This window comes from Equus asinus, chromosome 27 (genome assembly GCF_041296235.1).
Source record: "Equus asinus isolate D_3611 breed Donkey chromosome 27, EquAss-T2T_v2, whole genome shotgun sequence".
Classification (NCBI taxonomy): domain Eukaryota; kingdom Metazoa; phylum Chordata; class Mammalia; order Perissodactyla; family Equidae; genus Equus; species Equus asinus.
Genome location: NC_091816.1, coordinates 1,631,302 through 1,655,127, shown reverse-complemented (window position 1 = coordinate 1,655,127; position 23,826 = coordinate 1,631,302). Strand labels below are relative to the sequence as shown.

General features: G+C 36.3%; 1 protein-coding gene across 2 annotated transcripts in view; it reads left to right on the top strand.

Moving 5' to 3' along the window:
• Positions 1-23,826, top strand: part of HOOK3 (hook microtubule tethering protein 3) — a 100,088-nt gene that overhangs the window by 56,386 nt on the left and 19,876 nt on the right. For both annotated transcript variants that reach the window (XM_044750772.2, XM_014837810.3), the window contains exons 12-16: positions 2,913-3,023; positions 3,719-3,806; positions 15,095-15,164; positions 18,292-18,432; positions 23,324-23,411. In XM_044750772.2, coding sequence (XP_044606707.1) covers positions 2,913-3,023; positions 3,719-3,806; positions 15,095-15,164; positions 18,292-18,432; positions 23,324-23,411 — 498 coding nt within the window. The remainder of the gene's footprint in view (positions 1-2,912; positions 3,024-3,718; positions 3,807-15,094; positions 15,165-18,291; positions 18,433-23,323; positions 23,412-23,826) is intronic.

Sequence of the window (23,826 nt, the reverse complement as noted above, 5' to 3'; positions counted from 1 at the left end):
TTCCATGTTCTGTGTAGGTTTGTTTCTGGGCACTCTCTTCTGTTTCATTGCTCGGTTTGTCTACTTTTACACCAATACCCTACTGTCTTACTCTCTATAGATTTTTAGTAATTTTGATATTTGGTAGTGCAGACACCCATACCTTGTATTTCAAAATTGTCTATTCTTAGACCTTTTCTTTCCCTTTATACCCCCAAATTTTGGAGATTGGAATTACATTGAATTTGTTAATTTGAGGACAGTTGACATCTTTATGACAATGAATGTTCCTATCAGTGAGTATAACTTCCTTCTATTTAGTTCTTCAGTGTCTTTCAGCTAAGTTTTATAATTTTCTTGTAAATATCACACATATTTTGTTTCATTTACTCTTAGGTACGTTTTGTTACTTGGTTTTAGTAAATGCAATTAGAAAAAGGATACCATTTTCCATTTTCAATTTGTTCCTCATTTGTATGATTGAAATTGGTTTTTATACATTGATTTTTCATCCTTGCCAAATTCTCATATTGCTTCTAATAACGTCTGTAGGGTCTCTTGTCAGAAGTCATATAGTACACAAATGAAAGCAGTTTTGTTTTTCTTTCTACTCTGTACCCTTTTTTCTTCTTAATCAGCCTTCTAACCTTTAACACAACTTTGAATAGAAGCAATAATAGTAGGCAACGATTTCTTGTTGATTTCATACAAAATACTTTAAAAGTTTTACCAGTATATTAGAGGATTGCTCTAGGTTTTTGTAGCTCCCTTTTATTAGGATAAAGAAATTCCATTGTATTCCTAATTTGCTTAGGGCGTCTATCTTAAATGGATATTGAAGTTAACCAGCTACTTTCTCTGCACCTGTTGGGAGATTCCTTTGCTGCTTCTCCTCTCTATTAATGTGATGAGTTGCGTTAAAGGATTTTCTGTGCTTAAACAACATCCTTGCAATCCTCACATAAACTCCCTTTGGTTACACAGGATTTATTTGTTGTGTTCACATTGTTAGATTTGCTTTGTTTATTTTACTTAGAATATTTTGCCTCTATGATTCACTTGAAGTTTTCTTATCTCATACTTTCCTTATCTGATTTTGGCAACAAGATTATACTAGCTTTCAATAAAATAAGCTGGAGAAGTTTTAGTGGTATAGACCTGTGCACCATGATTGGCTGGCAAGTTTTTTTTTGGTGAATACCTTTTTTCCCAACATTTTATTATTAAATTTTTCAACAGACAACAAAGGTGAAAGAATTAGTAAACTTGAATACGGACTGAGAAATTACTCAAAATAAATGTAGCCCAAAGAAACTGTAAGTGAGATTAAAAGGTTTTAAATTAAAATGAGAAATGATCTAATTAGAATTCCAGAGGAGGGAACAGAAAGAATTATAGAAGACATTTGAAGGAAAGGATGGTTGGACATTTTTCAGAATTAATAAAGGACATCAGATTTAGTATTAACATTGAATTACAAACGAAATAAGTAAAAAGAAATCTATATCTAGAAATATTATAGTGAAATTACATAATACAGTAATTCTCTCTACCTGTTTCTGATCTGGAACTTAATATATTTTATTTTTTAATGATAATGTTTTTCTTTCTACAAGTTCTCCTTTGGGTGCTCTTTCAAACCTGTCTGATTGTTTTTGATGGTTTCTTATTCATTCCATAATTTAGATTTTCTTCTTTATTTTCCTGACGTATTAAACTTAGTATTTGATATCTGATCATTCCAATCTGAAATCCTTGGAGGTCGTATTCAACTATTTTGTTGTTGTTATTGCTGTTAATGTTTTTTTCCTGACCATTGTTCATAGTGCCTTATTTCTCGTTTTTGGTGAGGAAGATTGGCCCTGAGCTAACATCTATTGCCAATCTTCCTCTTCTTGCTTGAGGAAAATTGTTGCTGAGTTAACATCTGTGCCAATCCTCCTCCATTTTGTGTGTAGGATTCCACCATAGCATGCCTTGATGCCCATATTCCGAGCCTGCAAACCCCAGGCCACCAAAGCGGAGCATGCGGACTTAACCAGTATACCCCTGGGCCAGCTCCCAAAGTGGCTCATTTCTTTATGACCTTTGTGGTTTTAGATTTGCTCTTTCATTTGGCTTATCTTTATCTTTGGGAATACCGGGGGCCTGGGTCGAGGTTGTGTTCCTCCAGACAGTGTGTGTTTTGCTTATGCAGATTGTCCACAGCATTACCAACTAGGACTACTTTAAGTTTATTGCTTGGCTTAGGATTTGCCAGACAAGGCATGTGGTAAAAATTCAAATGCAAATGCATGTATTAGTGGGCCATAGTTGCAGATTTTCAAGTTAGACTTTCTTAAGCCCACAGCACTTACTTTAAAACAAATTTCCTATTGATTTTTTTCCAGCTGATGGATTTTTTTCCCTAAGCCGCTGTTTACTGACTCACTACCTTTTAGGGCACAAGGTAGTTTAACAAACACCTGTCCCTCATTAAATTCAAAGCTCTAGGTTCCTGGTATTGGCAGTTGGCACCTCATGGTACCCATAGCTTCTGCCCAAATTCCCACTCCAGTTTTAGCCCATGGGTTTTCCCTTATTTTCTTGTAAGTTTAACTATGCACTTGGATTTTTTTCTCCTGGGATTTCTTTTCCTTTATGCTTAAAGGGTTTGAGACTATCCAGCTATCTGTATTATAGGGAATGGAAATCCTATAGGTTCTTGTATAATTTTGAGCACTGTTACTCTGGATGATCTGGCTTCAGAACCATAGTATCTGGGCAGATCTTTGTTCCTAGTTCCTAGTTCTCTCCATTGGGTTAGGCTGCTGTATCGTATATGTGTTTTTTGAGTATTTGAGTGGTGAGAGTTTTCATAGATCTGTAGAAGAAAACAGTGATAACTTCTAATGTTTCAAATTATAAAAATTAATGGTACCTTTCTGTATCAGGTAGTGGAACTACAGAATAGATTATCTGAAGAATCGAAGAAAGCAGATAAATTAGATTTTGAATATAAGCGGCTAAAAGAAAAAGTTGACAGTCTTCAAAAAGAAAAAGATGTGAGTATATATACTAGGCATTTGGTTTTGAGCACTGCTAAAATTAAGAATATTTAAGTCATGTTTGGACTACATTAATTCCTTCTAAATTTAAAAATTAGAGATTCTGTTTATTTTTAAATTACCGATTTATGTTTGTGTTGCAGAAATAGATCTAAAATAAACGATTAAAAGAATGTTTTACTTCCATTCTAATTTCTTTTATTATATTTATCTTTTCTACTATTGTTGCCTCATTTACGTGGTTCTGCTTGTGACTTTCTATAAATTTATGGAGCTTTTCTACTTTCTATATGATTAATACAGAGGAGAATTCTTTTGTTGTTCAGCATATTTTGAATGTTTTAAGAATGTTTTTACTTTGTCATGATTTGTGAATATTTAAAATCTTTGATCTTTAATAAAAGAATGTTAATTACATAAGATACTTATTGTTAAGGATGGAATAGACAGTTTTGTTTCTTATGTTTAACTGTGAATAGCGTGTTGCCTTGCACATAGTAGATATTCAGTACTGTTAAATGGAAAAACTGTTGTAATCTTTTCCTTCTATGATGTTTCTATAGAAACAGATCAAAAGGTAGAACATGTCCATGTTCCCTACTGTTTACCATTCTGTTAGGTAAGGCAGAGACCACCAATGGACAAACTCATAAATCTTGAAGCTGACTTTTCTTGTTTCTAACGTCCCTCAGAGGTTAAGAACAGAGAGGGACTCTCTGAAGGAGACCATTGAAGAGCTTCGCTGTGTACAGGCTCAAGAAGGGCAGCTCACAACTCAAGGTAAAAGCATTTCAGTAGCCCAAACAAGGTTATTTATTTCTAATAGTATCAGCAAAAATATTAGATTCATTTTAAGATGATTGCACCAATAGATGAAAATTTAAAACTTGGTGAAGAGGCCATGAAAGTGATATAAATTTTAAACTGTTACCCAGATTTTATGGCAAATGGGCTATAGTTATGAGACCAGATTTACTAGCTTACTTTATATTTTAATTATTTTTAAATATTTGAGTTTTCTTAGGTCAAAAGCATAACAATTTGTTAAATAAGCTCTGTTAGTAATAATTATGGAAAGTTTCTCATCACCACTTCAAAAGTATATTAAACTTTGTAAATCAGTGGGTTTTTTCCAAGTGAGATGTGAGGTGGGTATCAATCCATAGAAAACCACTGTCATCACAGCAAAGGAGCAGCCCCCAGCTGCAGGTTCACCCTCCCCCTCTCTTCCATGGGCACGCTGGGGCACGTGGGCTTCCCACTCATGGCTCGGACAGCTCCCCTTTGTTCACGCCTCCTGTAGTAACCAGCCCTTGGCTTTTCAGTCACCTGAAACTGGAATTTTCCTTTTCTTCTGCCTACAATCTCCTTTTTCTCCTCATTCCTTCTGCCAAACCTGCTCATTTACTTCATTTTACCTTTAACCCCACTCTGATGTTTCTATTGATCGACTCTGGCCTCATCCTCTGGCCTCATTTTCCAGCTTACCCAACCTGCATGTCAACTAGTATTTTAACTATGTCCTTCTCATCACCGCCATCTTTCCTTAACCCTCTTGACCTATTTCTAGACCAGCTTGTCAAACCCTAATTCAGATAGGCTAAAGTTTTTTCTCTATGCCAAATTACCAAGGCTAGCTAAAGAAACTTATGTATCTTTCTTTTTGTTTCTTTTTTTTATTGAGGTATGATTGATATATAATGTTATATTAGTTTCAGGCGTACAACATAATGATTTGATATTGTATATATTGCAAAATGATCACCACAATAAGTCTAGTTAACATCCACCACCATATGCAGTTATAAATTTTTCTTCTTCTGATGAGAACTTTTAAGATCTACTCTCTTAGCAACTTCCAAATGTGCAGTACGGTATTAAATATAGACACCATGTTGTACATTATTCTCAGTCATGTTGTAGGTGCACCTGTTCACCCTTTGTGCCCATCCCCCGCCCCCCTTTCTCCTGGTAGCCACTAATCTGTTCTCTTTGTCCACATGTTTAAATTCCTCAGATGAGTGGAGTCATTCAGAGCTTGTCCTTCTCTATCTGGCTTATTTCACTTAACATAATTCCCTCAAGGTCCATCCATGTTGTTGTGAATGGGATGATTTTATTCTTTTTTATGGCTGAGTAGTATTCCATTGTATGTGTATATATACACCATATCTTCTTTATCCAGTCATCAGTTGGTGGGCACTTAGGTTGCTTCCATGTCTTACCTATTGTAAATAATGCTGCACTGAACATAGGGGTGCATGGGACTTTTGGAATTGCTGACTTCAAATTCTTTGGAGAAATACCCAGTAGTGGGATGGCTGGGTCATACGGTATTTCTATTTTTAATTTTTTGAGACATCTCCATACTGTTTTCCATAGTGGATGTACCAGTTTGCACTCCCACCAGCAGTATATGAGAGTTCTTTTTTCTCCAAAACCTCTCCAACACTTGTTACTTTTTGTTTTGGTTATTTTTGCCATTCTGATGGGTGTAAGGTGATATCTTAGTGTGGTTTTGATTAGCATTTCCCTGATGATCAGCGATGATGAACATCTTTTCATGTGCCTAGTGGCCATCTGTATATCTTCTTTGGAGAATGTCTGTTCATGTCTCCTGCCCATTTTTTGATCGGGTTGTTTGATTTTTTGTTGTTGAGTTGTGTGAGTTCTTTATGTATTATGGAGATTAACCCTTTGTCAGATATATGACTTGCAAATATTTTTTTCCCAATTAGTGGGTTTGTTTTTTTGTTTCAATCCTGTTTTCCCTTACCTTGAAGAAGCTCTTTAGTTTGATGAAGTCCCATTTGTTTATTCTTTCTATTGTTTCCCTTGTCTGAGAAGACATGGTGTCCGAAAAGATCCTTTTAATACTGATGTCAAAGAGTGTACCGCCTACATATTCCTCCAGAAGCCTTATGGTTTCAGGTCTTACCTTTAGGTCTTTGATCCATTTAGAGTTTATTTTTGTGAATGGTGAAAAAGAATGGTCATTTTTCATTCTTTTACATGTGGCTTTCCAGTTTTCCCAGCACACTTTGTTGAAAAGACTTTCTTTTCTCCATTGTATGCCCTCAGCTCCTTTGTCGAAGTTTAGCTGTCTGTAGATGTGTGATTTTATTTCTGGGCTTTCAGTTCTGTTCCGTTGATCTGTGCACCTGTTTTTGTGCCAGTACCATGCTGTTTTCATTACTGTAGCTTTGTAGTATGTTTTGAAGTCAGGGATTGTGATGCCTCCAGCTTTGTTGTTCTTCTTTCTCAGGATTCCTTTAGCAATTCGGGGTCTTTTCTTGCCCCATATGAATTTTAGGATTCTTTGCTCTATTTCTGTGAAGAATGTCATTGGGATTCTGATAGGTAGAATGGACATTTTAACTATGTTTATTCTTCCAATCCATGTACATGGAATGTCTTTCCATCTCTTTATGTCGTCATCCATTTCTTTCAGACAAGCCTTGTAATTTTCGTTGTATAGGTCTTTCACTTCCTTAGTTAAGTTTACCGTGAGGTATTTTATTCATTTTGTTGCGATTGTGAATGGTATTCTGTTCTTGAGTTCTTTTTCTGTTAGTTCATTTAATAACTAGAGTATAGAAATGCTTCTGATTTATGCAAATTGATTTTATAACCTGCAACTTTGCTGTAGTTGTTGATTACTTCTAAAAGTTTTCCAGTGGATTCTTGGGGTTATCTATATATAAGATCATGTTGTCTGCAAACAGTGAGAGTTTCACTTCTTCCCTCCCTAGTTGGATTCCTTTTATTCCTTTCTCTTGCCTAATTGGTCTGGCCAAAACCTCCAATACTATGTTGAATAAGAGTGGTGATAGAGGGCATCCTTGTCTCGTTCCTGTTTTCAGGGGGATGGTGCTCAATTTTTCCCCATTGAGTATGATGTTGGCTGTGGGTTTGTCATATATGGCCTTTATTATGTTGAGGTAGTTCCCTTCTTTGCCCATTTTGTTCAGAGTCTTTATCATAAATGGCTGTTGGATCTTGTCAAATGCTTTCTCTGCATCTATTCAGATGATCATGTGGTTTTTATTCCTCACTTTGTTGATGTGGTGTATTACGTTGATTGATTTGCAGATGTTGAACCTTCCCTGTGTCCCTGGTATGAATCCCACTTGGTCATGATGTATGATTCTTTTGATGAATTGCTGAATTCGGGTTGCCAAAATTTTGTTGAGAATTTTTGCATCTATGTTCATCAGCGATATTGGCCTGTAGTTCTCCTTTTTCGTGCTGTCTTGTCAGGCTTTGGTATGAATGTGATGTTGGCCTCGTAGAATGTGTTAGGAAGTGTTCCCTACTCCCTAATTTTTTGGAATAACTTGAGAAGGATAAGTATTAAATTCTCTCTGAAAGTTTGGTAGAATTCCCCAGGAAAGCCATCTGGTCCTGGGGTTTTAGTCTTTGGGATGCCTTTGATTGCTGTTTCAATCTCTTTCCTTGTGATTGGTCTGTTCAAATTGTCTGCTTCCTCTTAACTAAGCTTTGGGAGATTATAGGATCCCAAGAATTTGTCCATTTCTTCTAGGTTATCCATTTTGTTGGCATATAATTTTTCATAGTATCCTCTTATAATCCGTTGTATTTCTGTGGAGTCTGTTGTTATTTCTCCTCTTTCATTTCTGATTTTGTTTATTTGAGCTTTCTCTCTTTTTTTCTTTGTACGTCTGGCTAGGGGTTTGTCAATTTTATTTATCTTCTCAAAGAACCAGCTCTTTGTTTCATCGATCCTTTCTACTGCCTTTTTTGTTTCAATAGCATTTATTCTGCTCTGATTTTTATTATTTCTCTCCTACTGCTGACTGGGCTTCATTTGTTCTTCTTTCTCTAATTCAGTTAGGTGTAGTTTGATTGCTTATTTGGGATTTTTCTTGTTTGTTAAGATGTGCCTGTATTGCGATGAATTTCCCTCTTACTACAGCTTTTGCTGTATCCCATATGAGTTGGTTTGGCATGTTATCATTTTCATTTGTCTCCAGGTATTTTTTTATTTCTTCTTTGATTTCTTCAGTGATCCATTGCTTGTTTAATAGCTTGTTGTTTAGTCTCCACATCTTTATGCCTTTCTCAGCATTTTTCTTGTAAGTAATTTCTTGCTTCATAGCATTATTATCGGAGAAGATGCTTGTTATTATTTCAATTTTTTTAAATTTGTAGAGGCTTGCCTTGTTTCCCAACATATGGTCTATCCTTGAGAATGTTCCATGTGCACTTGAGAAGAATGTGTATTCTGCTGTTTTTGGATGGAGTGTTCTATATATGTCTATTAAGTCCTACTGCTTTAGCTTTTCGTTAAGCTCCACGGTTTCCTTGTTGATTTTCTGTCTGGATGATCTGTCCATTGATGTGAGTGGGGTGTTGAGGTCCCCTACTATATTGTGTTATTTTTGATGTCTTCTTTTAGGTTTGTTAATAGTTGTTTTATGAACTTTGGTGCTCCTGTGGTGGGTGCATAGATATTTGTAAGCATTATTTCTCCTTGATGAAGTGTCCCTTTGATCATTATGTATTGGCCCTCTATGTCTCTCTTTACCTGCCTTATCTTGAAATCTGTTTTCTGTGATATAAGCATTGCAACACCTGGTTTCTTTTGTTTGTTATTAGCTTGGAGTATTGTCTTCCACCCCTTCTCTCTGAGCCTGTGTCTGTCCTTGGAGCTGAGGTGTGTTTCCTGGAGGCAACAAATGGTTGGATCTTGTTCTTTAATCCATCTTGCCACTCTGTGTCTTTTTATTGGAGAGTTCAATCTGTTTACATTGAGGGTGATTATTGATGCATGAGGGCTTAAGGCTGTTATTCTGTTGCTCGTTTTCCAGTTTTCCTGTGTTTCCTTTGTTTTTCGTCCTGTGTGTTTTAGCCTACCCATTGACTTCTGCAATTTATTATGCTGGGTTTCTTAGATTTTTCCTTATTTATGGTTTGTGCCTCTGTTCTATTTTTTTTGTGTAGTGGCTACCCTGAAGTTTTTATTCAGAATCTCATGCATAACATAGTGCATTTACTGGCGGTCTCTTAGTTCCTTAGCCTAGACTTTTTCAGTCCCTTTCCTCCTCCCCTCCTAAATTATTATTTTCACCTCTCATTCCAACTTGTGTTGTGAGTTTGTGGTTAGAGTGATGGGTTTGTCTTTGCTGTGGTGATTTTGATCCCTTTATCCTAATTCTGTAGTTGAATATTTGCTATCTTGTTCTGATTCTATTTGTCTCCCTACTCTGTGTTTTGTGACCCCTTTCTCCCTTTTTTTCTTTTTTCAGATATGAGGGCCTTCTTGAGGATTTCTTGTAGTGGAGGTCTTGTGGCTGTGAATTCCCTTAGCTTTTGTTTGTCTGGGAAAGAGTTAGTTTCCTCCTCATATCTGAAAGATATTTTTGCTGGATGGTGTATTCTTGGCTGAAGATTTTTATCCTTAAATGTTTTGAATATGTCATTCCAATCTCTCCTAGCTTGTGAGGTTTCTGTAGAGAAATCGCTGAAAGTCTGATAGGAGTTCCTTTGTAGGTTATTTTCTTCTGCCTTGCTGCCCTAGGTAGTCTTTCCTTGTCATTCATTTTTGCCATTTGTACTACTATATGCCTTGCAGTAGGTCTTTTTACATTGACATATCTATGAGATCTGAAAGCTTCCTCCACACGCATTTCTCTCTCAATCCCTAAATTTGGGAAGTTCTCTTCTATTATTTTGTTGAGCACACTTTCTGCTCCATTTTCCTTTTCCACGCCCTCAGGAATTCCGATGATTCTTAAGTTGTATTTTCTCATTGAATCTGCTAATTATCGGAGAATTTCTTCAGTTTTTTAAATTCTTAGTTCTCTTTCTTCCTCTGTCTGGGGCCATTCAACCTGTCTATCTTCAATTATGCTAATTTGCTCCTCTGTGGCATTCAGGGAATCCATATTCTGTATTATCTGGTCCATTGTATTTTTCAACTCTGGTATTTCTGATTGATTCTTCTTTATAGTTTCAATCTCTTTTGTGAAGTAACTCCAGAACTCGTTGAGTTGTTTCTCCATATTTCCCTTTACCTCATTGAGTATTTTGATGATAGCTATTTTGAACTCATCTTCACTTAATTTACTTATTTCCAAGCCCTCAGGACATACTTCTGTATTTTTACTGTTTTCCTTTTGGACTGGAGCTTTTATAAATTCTTGGATGGTAGAGGACTGGTTTTTGTGCATGATGCTATTATTCAGTTGCAGTTACAGTCTGTCACCACTAGAATGGGATCGAGAGCCACACGTTCTGAGCCCTCCGCCTTCAGGTGCAATGGCAGAGCACAGCGGGGATTCGGGGAGGAGGGGCACTTTCTCTCCCATGCCAACCTGGATTCTGATCAGCTCTCACTCTCTGGTTTCTTGGGGCCCTGGCTTGCTGTGGTTCCCCCACACAAAAGCTTTCCCCCATTAGACGGTTTCCGCTGCACGGGCGGTGGGAGTCCTGGAGGATCCCCGGATGTGTGGCCCCTCCCCTGCTCCTTCCCTCCCCGACAGCAGCAATCCCAGTCTCTAGGGGAGGGAGCAAAGATCTCTCTTACCTGGTTCCAGCTTCTCTGAGGGCGGCTCCAGCCTCTCCGCCCTCCGTCGTTTGGCTGCTGTGGGTCTCTGATGATCTCTGTGTTTTTAGGGTGTTTTGGTTGAAAAGCAGTTGCTCCTTTTGGTTGTAATTTGGAGGGGAGAGAGTCTGGGGGGAGCTCACCTGACGTCACTCTATTTTTAATTTTTTGAGGAACCTCCATGCTGGTTTCCATGGTAGCTGCACCAATTTGCATTACCACCAGCAGTGCACAAGGGATCCCTTTTCTCTGTATCCTCACCAACACTTATTATTTCTTATCTTTTTGATAACAATTCTAGCAATGAGGTGCTATCTCTCTGTGGTTTTGATTTCCATTTCTCTGATGACTAGTATGTTGAGCATCTTTTCGTGTACCTGTAAGCCATTTGTGTGTCTTCTTTGGAAAAATGTCTTCTCAGGTCCTCTGCCTGTTTCTTAATTGAGGGTTTTTTTTGGCTCTTGAGTTCTATGAATTCCTCATGTATTTTGGATATTAACCCATTATCAGATATATGATTTGCAAATATTTTCTCCCATTCAGTAGATTGCCTTTTCATTTTGTTGATGGTTTTCTTTGCATTGTGGAAGCTTTTTAGTTTGATGTAGTCCCACTTGTTTATTTTTGCTTTTGAGAAAATTGTATAACTTTCTTGACTGTCTTCACCAAAAAAAATCATTTCTAATCATAATTGGATCTTCACTGCTGCCTAGCACTGCTTTCATATGTCTCTAATCCACTCTATTTGAGTTTTTCCAAAATTTTAAGAATCTAGCCTTAACTTTAATTGTTCAACTCTCTCTCTTGTGTGTCATCAAGAAAAGAGAGATCATCTTATATAAACTTTCACATTTGTTTCTTTGCTACCTATAAACCTGTAATGTTTTAACCTTCTTTGTGTATATATTCATGACCTAGCAATTTTGCTGTAAAACTTTACCTTAATGAATTAAAGCATTGTTTATAATAATGAAACTTGGAAACAGCCTAAAAGTTCAGTACTACCGGAATGGCATTCTCATTTAACTGTATATTGTAGGGCCATTAAAAAAAAATGAGCTATATGGGGCTGGCCCAGTGGGATAGTGGTTAAGTTCACATGCTCCGCTTCAGTGACTCGTGGTTCACAGGTTCAGATCCCTGGGGTGGGCCTAGCACCGTTCGTCAAGTCACACTGTGGTGGCATCCCACATAAAATAGAGGAAGATTGGCACAGATGTTAGCTCAGTGACAGTCTTCCTCAAGCAAAAAGAGTAAGAGTAGCAACAGATCTTAGCTCAGGGCCAATCTTCCTCACAAAAAAATAAATAAAATAAAAATGAGGTATGTCTTATATATGCCTGACGTGGAGAGATGTATATGTTATATCACACAGTTAAAAAAAGTGGGTGTCATCATTCATAATAAACACTCTCTGCAGACTAGGAATAGAAGGAAACTTCCTCAAGTAGTAAAGGACATCCATGAAAAAGCTACAGCTAACGTCATACTAAATGATGAAAGACTAAATGCTCTTCCCCTAAGATCAGGAACAAGACAGGGATGTTCACGCTTGTTACTTCTGTTCACCATGATATCAGAGGTTCTAGCCAGTGCCATCAGGCAAGAAAAAGAAAGAAAAGCCATCCTTAGGAAGGAGGATGTAAAAAATCATAGATTTAATAAGTGAGTTCAGCAAAATCTCAAGATGTAGGATCAGTATACAAATACCAATTATATTTCTGTGTACAACCAGTGAACAATCTGAAAATGAAAGTACAATGGGATCATAATAAAATGCTTAGGAATAAATTTAACAGAGGTACAAGACTTGTACACTGAAAACTATAAATCATTGCTAAGAGAAATTGAAAATCTAAATAAATGGAGAGTTACTTCATGTTCAGGTATTGGGAAATTCACTACACTTAAGACTGCAGTTCTCTTCATGTTGGTCTAAAGATTCAGTGCAATCCCAATCAAATTCTCAGCAGACTTTTTTGTAGAAATTGTCAAGCTCATCATACAATTTATATGAAAATACACATCAAGTATTCCCAAAAACAATCTTGAAAAGGAAAAGGTTGGAGAACTTACTTATCCTGATTTCAGCACTTCCTATAAAGCTACTGTAATTGAGCAGCATGAAACTCACATGAGAATAGATATCACATTAATAGAATGAGGAAAAAAAACCACATCATCTCCATTGATGCAGAAAAGGCATTTCACAAAACCTAACACTCTTTCATCATTAAAAACTCAATGAACTAGGAAGGGAACTTCTAGAACATGATAAAGGCCATATATGAAAAACCCACGGCTAACATCATATTCAATGGTGAATGACTGAAAGCTTTTCCTCTCTCAGGAACAAGGCAAGGATACCTACTACCACCACTTATATACTTCTGTTCAACATAGTACAGGAAGTTCTAGCCAGAGCCATTAGACCAAAAAAACAAAATCTGAATTGGAATGGAAGAAGTAAAATTATTTCTCTTTGCAGATGACGTGATCTCGTGTGTCTAAAACCCTAAAAAATTCCACAAAAAAACCTGTTAGAACTAATAAAATGAATTCAGCAAAATTGCAGGATACAAAATCAACCTACAGAAATCAGTTATATTTCTATATGCTGAGAATGAACAACCGAAAAAGGAAATTAATAAAACAGTTCCATTTACAGTAAGATCAAAAGGAATAAAATACTTGGGAATAAATTTCACCACGAGGCAAAAAGTCTTGTACCCTGAAAACAACAAAACATTCTTAAAAAAACTTAAAGAAAACCTAAATGGAAAGATATCCCATGTTCCTTTAAGACTTAATATTGTTAAGATCACAATACTAAGTACAGTCCTTCTTAAAATACCAATGGCATTTTTTGAAGAAATAGAAAAACCCATCCTAAAATTCATAGGGAATCTCGAGAAAGGGATCCCCAAATAGCCAAAACAATCTTAGAAAAGAAGAAAAAGGTTGGAGTATTCACACTTTCTAATTTCAAAACTTAATATAAAATTAGAATACAATACAATAAGGACAGATATATATATACCAATGGAATAAAATAGAGAGCCCAGAAATAAACCCTCATGTATGTGATCAACTGATATTCAACGAGAGTGTCAAGACCATTCAGTGGGGGAAAGGACTGTCTTTTCAACAGATTGTGCTAGGAAAACTGGGTATCCACATCCAAAAGCATGAAATTGAACTCTTATACCATATACAAAAATGAACTCAAAATGGGTCAAAGACTATAAAACTTTTAGAAGAAAACAGAGGAAAATGTTCATGACATTGAGTTTGGCGATGATTCCTTGGAATTGATACCAAAAGCACAGACAACAAAAGAAAAAATAGATAAATTGGACTTCGTCAAAATTAAAAAGCTTTGTACACCAAAGGACACTATCAACAGAGTGAAAAGGCAACCCCCAAAATGGGAGGAAATATTTGCAAATCATGTGTCTGATAAGTGATTGATATCCAGAATAAATAAAGAACTTCTGCATCTCAACAACAAAAAACAACTCAGTTCACAAAGGACTTGAGTAGACATTTCTCCAGTATAGATATACACATGGCCAATAAGCACATGAAAAGATGCTCAACATCCTTAGTCATTAGAGGAATGCAAATCAAAACCACAATGAGACAGCACTTCACACCCTTTAGGATGGCTATTACCAAAAATGAAGAAAAATAACAAGTGATATTGAGGATGTGGAGAAATTGGAACCCTCCTGCATTGCTAGTGGGAATGTAAAATAGAGCAGCCACTGTGGAAGAGTTTCATGGTTCTTCAAAAAGTTAAACTTAAAATTACCATATAATTGACCAATTCCATTCCTGGTTATATACCCAAAAGAATTCAAAGCAAGGACTCAACCAGATACTGGTATACCAGTGTTCATAGCAGCATTATCCAAAAAGCCAAAAGATGGGAACAACCCAGGTGTCCATCAGCAGATGAATGGATAAAGAAAATGTGGTATGTACATACAGTGCAATATTATTTGGCCATAAAAAAGAATGAAGTTCTGATAAGTGTTGCAATATAGATGAATTTTGAAAACGTTATGTTAAGTGAAGTAAGCCAGACACCAAAGGACAAATATTGGTATCATTCCACTTATGTGAGGTTTCTAAAATGGGCAAATTCATTGAGACATACAGAAAGTAGACTAAAAGTTATGAGGGGCTAAGGGAGAAAGGAATGGGGAGTTACTGCTTAATGGTTACCGAATTTATGTTTTGGATGATGTGTTTTGGAAATAGATAGTGGTGATGATTCCACAACATAGTAAATGTACTTACAGCCACTCAGTCGTACACTTAAAAAATTGTTCAAATGATATAATAATAATGTAAGGCAACTCTAACCTGGTCTTTTACTTGATTTAAACAAGATTTCAGCTGTTAAAATTAATGCTCAAAGTTGGGTTTCATATAGAAACCAAAGGAGATGGTCATGTTCTCTCTCAACTTTGCGTTCGTGTTTGTATATTTTTAGGGTTAATGCCTCTGGCAAGTCAAGAATCTTCAGATAGTCTGGCAGCAGAGATTGTTACACCTGAAATCAGGTAAGGACATCATGAGGTTCACAGTCACACTGCACTAACACTTTGAACATGAACTCAGTATTAAATGTCCGTGTTTTCAGCATGTAAAGTTAGAAGCTCCTTCAACTAGCCCCAGAGACTTGAATTTTGATTTCGATAGGACGTTTCACACGTACACAGCAATCTAATAGATCTATGCTTGGGTATCCTTAGCAGACATATACAATGAAACCAGTTGGCCCAAAGACAAAGGTTATGCTTAGCCGTCAACCTGCAAAATATTTAGTCCCTAAGATTTATCTGTTAACTACGTGGAATGGTCTGGGAAGGATAGAATGCAGTAGACAGGAGGAGTTATCTCCCTATCTCTACTACTCTTCCCTCAGTAGCACCTTACATTTTTATTTAGTCATAGTAGTTTAAAAATTCCATTTATTGGGGCTGGCCCCGTGGCCGAGTGGTTGAGTTCGCGCGCTTCGCTGCAGGCGGCCCAGTGTTTCGTTGGTTCGAATCCTGGGCACGGATATGGCACTTCTCATCAGGCCACGCTGAGGCAGCGTCCCACATGCCACAACTAGAAGGACCCACAACGAAGAATATACAACTATGTACCGGGGGGCTTTGGGGAGAAAAAGGAAAAAATAAAATCTTTAAAAAATAAAAATAAAAAAAATAAAAAATAAAAAAAAAATAAAAATAAAAAAATTCCATTTATTTCAGTACATACCTGGCTTTATGTGTAAGAATGAAAAATTGTTGCCGGGGGGTGGGAGAGTGGGGGCAGTGCAGGTAGGCACCAAGTGTCCAGCAGAAAGAGAACGATTACTCCTGAAGATTGCTTTTACCTTCTTTGGGTATATTTGCCAACTTTTTAAATTGACGTTGGCCTTGATTCTTCATAACATTCTTGAGGGTATTAAATAAAATAAAGGTTGTAAAAGTTTTATAAACTGTGAAAGTTACAATAAGCATTCAAATACTTGTTGAATAAATGGAGACAATATTAATAGATTGTTGTGGCATTTAAGGAGGACAGACGAAAGGAGTATAAAGCAACAGCAGCTCTGGGAGCATCATCTATGCCTTTTACTTTCTGCCATCTGATATGGTACTTCATTACTGAACCAGTAAAATTTGTTGATTGAATGAACTCTTATTATTAATGAATATTTATAAATAAATGGTTATGTCCAAAAAAACAATTTTTAAGGATCTTATAGGTAATAGTTGGATTTTTAAACTGAGGAAAAAGAACATGATAAAGATTCAACAAATAAAATGGCTTTTTTGAGTATGACTCAGTACAAATTAAAATATACTCTGTCCAGAAGAGAGCTATCAAGAAAATGAATGGTAAAAGGGATGAAAATTTTGCAACATAGGTCATAGACACTAGGCTAATATTCTTAATACATAATGAAATGTCTGTCAAATTTTCAAAAGCTTGTGACAGTTTTCACTGAGTTAGTTAAGGGTGTGGAGAAATTGGAAACTGCATAAACTAGGATAAAAGATTAAAGTGGTACAACTTTTTTTTTAATTATTAATTTTTTGAAAATTGAGATATAATTGGCATATAACATTGTATTAGTTTTAGGTGTACAATATAATGATTGGGTATACGTATATATTGTGAAATGATTACCACAGTAAATTTAGTTAATATCCATCACCACACATAATTTAAAAATTTTTTTTTGTAGTGGTACAACTTTTCTTCCAAGCAGTTTGGCAGACTGTATATTGTCTAAGCAAATTTGCCTATCTTTTGACTCAAAAATTACTTTGCTGGGAACTAACCTTAAGGAAATAACCAAAAATATACATACAACTGATCATTGTTAACATGTTAAAGCTCAAAATGGGTAACAATAAATGTCCTATAATTGTATGTTGATTAAATAATGATTCATCTATGTATTTTAACATGTCATTTAAAATATTAAAGTATAATATTCAATGATATGAAAAGATTATGAAACTTTAAGTGTAAATATCAAATGTCAACGTAATATGTGCAGTGTGATCCATTTTTAAGTGGCTGCATGTATGTGCATATGCATGGAATTAGAAGGCTGTATATAGTTCAGCAGTAATTATTTTGTACCACTGGGTTATGGACGGTTTGTATTTTCTTCTCATTTATTCCTTTTTTCCCCATGTTGAGTGTTTTACATTGTTATATAATTTTGTAATTACGTTGTAATTAATTACAGTCCTTGAAAAATATGATAAAGTCATTGTTGTCCATATACAAAATGTATCGAGTTCTATATAATTGCTTAACTTGGACCACAGATTTGACTCTCATCTTTTCAGTAGCAAAAGTAAAAGCACCTTATAAGATCTGTGGTATTTACAAAATAAGAGCAGACTATTTTGTGTATTTATTATCTTGTTTTTGTTTTTTCTTTTTCCATGAGAAACATAGCTTTTCATAGTGCCTGGTATTGGTAGTAATCTTCTTGGGGCCATCTAAAGATGACCCTACGTAAAGAATGAATTAGGTCTTCAACAAGTATATCTTGAATTGTATCTTTATATGAATTGATGTTGAGTTATATCATCTGTGCAGTAAGATAGTGGCAAGTTTTGTGTAGCCGTTGCTTTTAACATCCCTCAATCTAAGCTTTTGGCATAACACAAAGAGCACAAAACAGTAACTTGGGTCTGATAATCTGGCTTGTTGCAAGGATACAACTTTATGTATCTGTAGGAGTTGGTGGACTGCACATCTTGAAGGCATTTTTCATTGAATATTATAATTTTCCACCAAATGATTGGTAATTTAAGAGCATAGCATTAGAGATTAGAGATCCTGGTTTTTTGATGAGGACCAAAGAACAAATGTATAAGTGCATTCATAGCTTTAATATTTACATCAGAAAGGAAATAGGATTTCAAAATCTCTTTCATTATAAATCATGATATTTGAAGATTCTGAATCTTTAGATTATCTTTTCTAAAGTACTTACTTAAGACCTAAAATGTAACGTCTTAGCCAGTGACAACAGGAACTACATTTTTTGCAGATACTTTGTTTTCCATTTCTGTTCTTTGTATTAGATCTGTAGCTGTGCATAGCTGGATTGTGAGAACTATACTATATTAATGTACCAGATAATCAGTTTTTCTTTTGCTCACTCAGGGAGAAACTTATTCGCCTTCAGCATGAGAATAAGATGTTAAAACTTAACCAAGAGGGTTCAGACAATGAAAAAATTGCCTTATTGCAGAGCCTTCTGGATGATGCAAATCTACGCAAGAATGAACTGGAGACAGAGAATAGGTAGGACTGTTTACAGGCGACAGCCTTTAGCATTTAACAGATTTTCTCTTTTTGCCTTGATTTTGATTCCCTTAAACAGAGGTTTGAATTTATTTCAAAAAATGATAATATATTATCTCATTTTCCTTTTAAGAATATTTTAATCCATTTCTCCACTTATGGACAGACTTGCCAAAAAGTATTGTACCTCTAGAATAGTATTTTCCTCTTTATTTCTCAGGGAAAAGGATACCAAAGCCCTACCATTTTCCCTTTCTGATCACTGATTAAACTAGAGGTTTGAAAGAAAATGACCATTAATTCACAATTTCAATTCATGATCGTTATCAGATTAATGATGTTTACCCTGTTTTTATAAGCTCATGTTTCAGAGGATCGATTGGTGTGAGAAAAATAGTGGGATCCATCATAATTGAGTTGACAGAGCATTCTTTTAAAAATCTGTTATCTCTTGTGACTGTAAAAGGAAATCATTCATCTTACGAACAATTCAATTATTTTGAGAATTTAGAATCTGCAAATTTAACAAGAAAATCAGTTTTCTGTTTGTAAGTTTTCAGCGTTGGCATTATGCTGTGATTCAAAGCCACTTTAAAAGCACTTGCTTATTCTGGCGAGGGTTACTTTTATACTTTGTTGGGACAATCTTCTGCTGCTTTTCCATTTTGGAAATATTTCTTAGACACCAAACATGTGGTGTCTTTTTTTTTTTAGTGCTGTGATATTCTGTCATTTTTTAAGGATTTGGCGTTTTTATTAACAGTTTCATAGTTTGCCTATCACAGATTCTTTATTATGCCTGATTGATGTGGCATTTTCCAGATATGAGTCAGTCTTGTGAGTCAGAATTGTTATGACAATTTACATACCCTGCCCATCCTCCTGTAGCTCTAGCTTTGTTTTTTCTTTTTCTTTTCTTTTCTTTTTTTTTTTCTTGAGGAGGATTGGCCCTGAGTTAACACCTGTGCCATTCTTCCTCTATTGTTTTTCATGTGGGATGCTGCCACAGCATGGCTTGACAAGTGGTGCTAGGTCCATGCCTGGGATCCAAACCCCCAAACCCTGGGCTGCTGAAGCAGAGTGCATGAACTTAACCACTACGCCACAGGGCTGGCCCCCTATAGCTCTAGTTTTTAAAGCTACTGAGGTAGCACCTGCCAACAGTATAAATACCAGGGCGATTATTAGAACATAATTAAGCATAAACAGAGGGAGGACATTTTCATATCAATTCTAAGGAACATAAAGAACAAATACTCTTTTAAAAATGCTTAAAGTGGAAAATGAGCAGGAGAGGAAGAGAAGTTGTAGCTAACAGCTGGCGGTTACGCAGTGCGCGTGGTGAGAGCTCCGTGTTCACATCCTCGCCCTTTGCCTCTGGGCTGCTCTTTAGCCGGCTTGGTCAGTCAGCCTTCTCCCTACCCTGTTTTGCGTTCGGTGAATCAGCACCACTTCTTTATAATGCTTTGCATTATTTCTCACAGGTTTTACAGCTATTGCTTTTTCTCATCAGAAACAGAACAGCGAGTTGTCATCCATACAGTACTCATGTGGGTGGATGACTGATTCCTCCAAGGCCCTGTGTTGTTTACAGCTGTTTGCAATTTAGTATTGTGTTTGTTTCCTAAATTACAACCCTGATGATAACTTCCTTTCAGACTGTATATATCTGTGACCTGTAACAATGATAATAGCAGCTCCTGTTTGTTCCAGCTGTTGTGCTAAGTATTTTACATATGTGGTCTTATTTGTTGAGCTTCGCAGATGAGGGCGTTTGGGCTCAGACCCAGGTTACCTGACTCCAGAGCCTTTCCCTAACCAGTACCCTCCTTCTTGCCAGTTTATCTTCTGTCATGTTTGTAAAGCATTTATTTTTTTCCTGCCTTCCTCTTCACAGGATGCTTTTTCTCTTAACTTTACCCTAAGTTTGTTCTTACTGAATTTAGGAAGTATTTACTTTACCTTGTCTCTGCCGCAGTTTACAGCACTGGACTGATACCAGGAAACCCAAGTTTTAATCCCACTGAGTGTTTTAACTGTACGACCTTAAATACAGTTTGCTTACCGCCCATATGTCATCTCTTAGAAGGAAAGGTTTGTAGTAGACCTCCACAGTCCTTTCCAATTAGTTTTCCCAATGAGTCAGCGTTTTTAAAAAATCTGTAGTCCCTTCTGACCCTCGAACAATATTAGCAGAGGCGTGAAGAGTTGAGAGGAGAGCCATATCAGAACGGCTCAGGGAGCTTTCTCAAAGCACACGTGATCTTGGTCCTGTGCCTCTCAGAGTATATCATGATCTCAAGCGCACCCTCTCCCTACACCCCCCAGACAACTAACCTTATATGATTAGACTTCCATTAAAATGTTAACTAGCTAAATTCCTGAATGGGGAGAAAGAAGACAGGCATTTATAGTGTACCTATACTATAAGGTACTGAACTAGATACACTTTATATGTTATCTCTCTTAATCCCTTAACAGGCCCATGGGGGCGGGCATTATAGTCCTCATTTATTTTGTAGATGAACTTTTTCATATAGATTTACATGTATTTGTATGGCTTCAAATGTGTGCACGTGCACATGCACGCACATGCTTCATATCTTAAGAGTTTTGTTACTGTGTTTACTTGTCCATTCCCCATCACTGGGCTTTTGAGTTGTTTTCAAATCCTTCCAAGAAACATCTTGGTTTGGTGTGATTCTGTTTTATGACGTTTACCATGGCCTCCACCTAGTAGGCTTACAATATTTGTTGACTAAATAATTTGAGAAATGGCTAAGATAGTTGAAATAGTCTTATAGTTTGATATATATTTCCGTATTGCTTTCTGAAAAGATTGGACAAAGTTACAGTGTCACTAGTAATATATTTATGTACCCCGTCCTCATATCAAATATGGATATATTCAGCTAATTCTTTAACTATTGAAAAGCACTCACATTTTCTATTCCTTGATGTGAAAACATCAGTTATTATAACTGATTGCATTTTTACTGTAATTCTTACTAAATTATAGAGCCTAGAAGGTTTATAATAAGAATTTCTTACAACATTGAATAAAAAAATTTCTTGTTGAACTTTCTGGCTGTTTTGATTCTAATTTGGGGCGGTCTGGCTTTTACTACTGTCGTTTCACTAAAGCATTTCTTACTAAAATAACCAGTCATCTCTTAAATGGCCAATCTGATGGGAATATTCAAGACTATCTTTCCTCGTCTCTTTACTAGAGTCAACCATCGCTTATCGACGGAGATACGTTTTGAGAAATGCGTTGTTAGGTGATTTCATCATTGTGTGACTATCATAGGGTGTACTTACACAAATCTAGATGATACAGCCTACTACACACCTAGGCTACACGGTACTGATCTTGTGGGGCCACTGTCGTGTATGCAGTCCATCGTTGACCTAAATGTTATGCGGCACATCACTGTATATTCGTTATTGTTGATCATTTCCCTCTTCTTCACATTTTTCATTTTCAGTAACATCCCTCTCTTAGGTTTTTCTTAATTCTCTGATTATTCTCCAGGGTGAGATTCTTCTTTCTGTCCTTTGGTTGGTGATCTGCCATGGACCATCTTCATTTCTCTTCCACTCTTCCTCACATCTAATCAATATTGTTTATGCTCATGGCTTCAGTTAATTTCAAATAGCTCCCAAATCTATTCAATTCAGGCTTCTCTCTGTGCTTCTAATGCAGATATCTAACCATTTGACAGATATCTCTAGGCACTTCATTTTTAACAAAGACAAAATGAGATTCTTTATGTTCCTTTCTCAATAAATGGTTCTTGGTAGCTCAAACCAAAATCCTAAGTGTTATTTTTTTATTCCTTGTGCTCTTTTGTCTTCTCAATATATTTCCCCTTCTGTTCCCTCTGTTTCAGGCGTATCTAGTAATAGCTGTAATGACCTCCTCCCGCTCTTCGTGCCTGCTCTGTGACCGTTTCTAATACTATCTTCCACTCTCAAACCAAGGTGATCTTTCTAAAATGCTGTCTAATTGTGTTTCTCCCTTCTTGCAGTCCTTCAACGTCACCGAGACCTAGGTAACCAAACTGGTCCACTGGTCTGTGAATGTTGCATCATAATGTCCTAGAGAATTTATGAAGATCGAGCTCCAGAATCAGCGTTATTAAAGGCTGGCTGGGTTATTCCAGTTCCAGCCAAATTTTAGACAAGATTTTTGGATAAGTTCCCAATATTTTTACATTTCACACAGGGTTTTACCCGACCTCTCCTTTTCTCCTCTAGTTCCATCTCCAGTCATTCTTCCCTCCCAACTTGCTGTTCAGTCGTACCATTCCTGAGCTCACTGCACCCTCTCATTTTCCTGTGCACTTTGGACATGTGGAATTCTCTCTTGAATCCCCTTTCCACCGCTAACCGCAGAAGTATTTTATTTATTCTTCCAATCTGAATTCAAGTGAAGCCTATCTTGACTTCTCCACACCGTTAGGTGCAGTTCTTGCTCGTTGAGCAGCCATCCTTCCTTTTGTATGCCTCTGGTCACTGTTGAAGTATTTCTCTTGTATTTTATTTGTTTACGTTTTGCTTCTCTACTAAATTCCTTGAGTGCAGTGATCTTTTAGCACTAGTGCTGAGCATAGTGCCCAAGACAGTTTGAATAAACATACATTAAAGTGAATTTCAGAGAACTAGATATGCATAAGTATACAAGTTCAACAAAATGTGTCCACCCACACACTATGTTGGAAATCATAGAAATTTCAAGCGATATGAAAAATTATCAGGAAATGAGCCACTACTACTATAACATGAGGCTTTGTTTAGCTAATTATACTGTCTAACCAATATGACAACCTAAGGAAAAGGGCGTAAGTTAAGTCAGAACTTGGGAAATTAATGTACCTTTGATTTCTAGGCTGGTGAATCAGAGACTTCTGGAAGTGCAGTCACAAGTCGAAGAACTGCAGAAATCTTTACAAGATCAAGGATCAAAAGCAGAAGATGTAAGTTTTGATGTGTTAACAACCATGGGCCAAGAGTTTATAGTGTTAAGAAAACCTGTAACTTTTATTTTTTATTTGGGGATCTCTGTCAAAATAATTTATAATTATATAGGTTATAGAAAAGAAACAGTGTTTTCCTTTTACTAACATTTCTTATAAAAAGAACCAGACAGTACTTTATTGTGTCTTTCAGATTGACTCTTCTGGGAATTAGAATTTCATTTGTAATTATCAGCTAAGGAATTAATTGAGGCTTGATGTTTTAAATGTGCTCAACTCAATATTCAAAGTATATGGGTTTTGGTTAAAAAAATGCTGGTTAGAAACTTACTGTGTTCAAGTAGAAATTTTTGATGTAAAATTGATATTTAAGAAAATAGTGCCGTTCCTAGAATCCCACCATCTCTAAATTTCT